This window comes from Etheostoma cragini, unplaced genomic scaffold (assembly GCF_013103735.1).
Source record: "Etheostoma cragini isolate CJK2018 unplaced genomic scaffold, CSU_Ecrag_1.0 ScbMSFa_2318, whole genome shotgun sequence".
In the NCBI taxonomy this organism is placed as follows: domain Eukaryota; kingdom Metazoa; phylum Chordata; class Actinopteri; order Perciformes; family Percidae; genus Etheostoma; species Etheostoma cragini.
Genome location: NW_023266466.1, coordinates 1 through 3,166, shown reverse-complemented (window position 1 = coordinate 3,166; position 3,166 = coordinate 1). Strand labels below are relative to the sequence as shown.

The following is a 3,166-nucleotide window of genomic DNA, read 5'->3' as shown; positions in this document are numbered from 1 at the left end:
ACACACACACACACACACACACACACACACACACACGCACACACACACACACCTTCATCGTCTTCTGAGATGTTTTCCTCTTAAAGAGACAGTACAGGTGAATCATGTGACAGGTACCAGTATTAAATAAGGCCGGGTTTGGGTTTTGTGTTGCCTAGCAACGCCTCTCCCTGTCTTCCTCTCGGGACACTCGCGGTACCGACCGGGTTTGGGTTGCCTAGCAACGCCTCAGAAGAGCAAACAGCTCATTTTGAGGATGTAAACGGCTTTATTTTATATTTATTTATTAATAATAATCATTCACATTCATTTTTTACACTTTTAATCGATTGTTTGTTATTTGTACGGGTTTTAATTAATTTAATTATCTTTTGATTAGATCCTAATTAATATTGAATTACTGGTATATTTCTAATATATATTTTTTAATTTCTGAATTTCTGTTTCTAAATTTGTAATTAAAATGTGTACATATATATACACACACACACACACACACACACATATAAACATTTATTTTAATATATTTAAAAATATAGTATTCCCTATTTCTTACATAATAAACATTATACATTATTAATTATTAGTAATAATTATCTTTCGCATTTAGCGCCATCTGGTGGAGAGTTCCTGCTTCACAGCTGCTTCCGGAACCGCGTCACAGCCAATTCCGGAAATGCACGAATCTGCCGAGTGGAGCCGAAGATTGAACCGTAAAACTATTCTTATTTTAGCTCGGTATTTAATAAATAAAACATGTTTAATTTACTGTATTATTCCCTTTTTATGTAAGTGTTTTTAATTGTTTGTTATATTTTTAAATTTAACATTTATAATGAATGTACATTTCAAAAGACGTTAATTTAGATTTTTTTTTGACGTGAACGAACTTTATTGACAGTTGACATTAGCCTGCGCAGTTAGCTACAGGTGTTATCCATGGAGGTTAGACTGTGTACATATAGAGATATACATTGACTTAATATTAACGCTCTTTGGGTAAGATACATTTCTTTTCCAAATTAAAGCTAACAGCTAAACGCTAGGTTAGCTTGGTATGCTAACGTAGGTACGTCATCGTCATGTAACGTTAGCTTCGCAGCAACGCGTTGAGGTCATAGCTATAGCTAGCTAGCTAGCTAGCTCCGTTAACCTTTATTATTCTGTTAGCTATGAAATAATAATAATTTGAACCGGAACCGAACGTTAACTGTTAATCTAAATACGGTACCGACCGTTAACGGACAGATCTGCTAACGTTAGCATTATTATATTATAATTTAAAAGACGAGACACGAAGACTTTACGTATCGGGCTGAAGCTAGAAGGGATACAGCTACGGTGACGACAGGTATTTGGACACCAAAATTACTTTGAAGTTCAAGGGAAATGTCGTAATTTTAATTAAAACATTCCAGAGAAACAAATACGCGTTTCCAGGTTGAAAGTATTAAAATATTTTACTTTAGTCTAGATTTTGCGCGATTTAGCCTAACTTCCGGCCGTAGCTGTATCCCTTCAGACGAGAACCCTTCCCGAAAAACGGTCATTTCTGACATTAAGCGTTAATAATCGTAACTTATCGCGATAATAACGACGATATAAACCGGGCCAGAGTAGAGGGACCTCTCAGCAACAGTTCGGCGGGGTTCACGTCAACGTCACCCAGGTTTTAGGTAACATTAACCCGGGTTATTCCCATCTAGTACAAGTGAATTTAATGTAGAGAACATGTCTTCTTCTTCTTTAGGGTTCCATGGTAGTTTGCATCCCACTGTGGTGCATTACCGCCCCCTGCTGCCCCCTGCTGGTACCTTCTCTTCACTGTACATATGTATTTAGAGAGATACTTTATTCATCTCAAAGGGAACTTTAGACATTACTTTAAATAAAATAATCGGCATAAAAAATTAAGGATTTTTTTTTGAATGTAACGAAAGTGTTTTTGATTTGAGTTTGTTTGATATTTTGCCAAAACATTATTTTTTAATCTGTGTGTGTGTGTGTGTGTGTGTGTGTGTGTGTGTGTGTGTGTGTGCTGTAACAATAACACAGAATTTGGGTCAGACAGAAATCAACTTTCATGTAAAATGTTGAAATAAATGATATTATTATTATTATGTTTCTTATATTAATAGTGAAGTTATTTCTGGTTTGTGTTGCAGGACGCGTGGCGTTGGAGATGTTGGCGCTCAGGTGCATTGTGGGGGATGTGCGAGTAGGAGGCAGACTCCTGAGAGCGTTGCCCCCCTCCCTCCCTCAGCGGCGGGTCCTGTCCCGGGGGGGCGGCCCCTCCCCCCCCTCCCCCGGGCCAAGGCTGCGGACCCGCCTGGCGGTGGCGCTGGCGCTCGGCGGCGGGCTGCTGGCCGCGTGGCGCCTCGTCCACGGGGAGAAGCAGCAGCAGCTGCAGCGGCAGCGGGTGGAGCAGCTGCAGAAGGCGGCGCTGGGGCGGGGCGCCTTCAGCCTCGTGGACCACACCGGGCGCCGCCGCACCAAGGCCGACTTCCTGGGCAGCTGGGTGGGTCAGACAGTCAGTAGGCTCGTTCGAGATGAGCCAGGTCTGCGCAGAATCGATCACCGGCGATCGGCGCCCGTTGCATGCCGGTTAGATTTCTGTCCGACTTGATCCCGACTTGCTCTGACGTCATGTACACGTGGGCAACGGAAATCTCACGAGAGCAAGGCGGCCGCAGGTCTGAGACGCAGGCGGCGCAGTTGCTTTTCACCGACTGCAAGAGCCAGGCGGACCCAGAGCATGCTGGGAAACGCCGGCTTCTCAGCTGATTTAACACCCGATTGGTTTAAACCACGATGACGATTTATATAAACTTTTTGTAGTTTTTGAATCGGAGGGATTTTAATTGCTATTTGTCTGATTTAAAGACTTATTCTGTCCAGAACACGTGTTGTGTGGCTGATAGACGTTTAGAAGTCAGAGAGACTAAATCTGATCAGATCACGGATCATCTACAGTGTGTTGTTCATTAAAATCAGCAACAGATCTCATGTAGAGCACTTTGACAGCTACTCTGTTATAATTAAAAACAACTGGAGACTGTGGACCAGCTGGTATGTGGGTCTGATTATAATTTTATTAAATCGGGATCGCACCACAGTGTTTTTGTCACTTCCTGTCCAGCCTGAAGGCGGCTGGAATCGGCTGGAA

At 42.5% G+C, this 3,166-nt stretch overlaps 1 protein-coding gene across 1 annotated transcript; it reads left to right on the top strand.

The window, feature by feature from the left end:
• Positions 1–946: 946 nt before the first annotated feature.
• LOC117940372 (protein SCO2 homolog, mitochondrial-like) lies at positions 947–2,530 on the top strand (the record flags this gene model as incomplete). The annotated part of the gene is made up of 2 exons (XM_034865682.1): positions 947–1,706; positions 2,161–2,530. A coding segment is annotated over exon 2 (348 nt), but the record flags the coding sequence as incomplete, so codon positions are not given.
• Between the last annotated feature and the right edge of the window lie 636 nt (positions 2,531–3,166).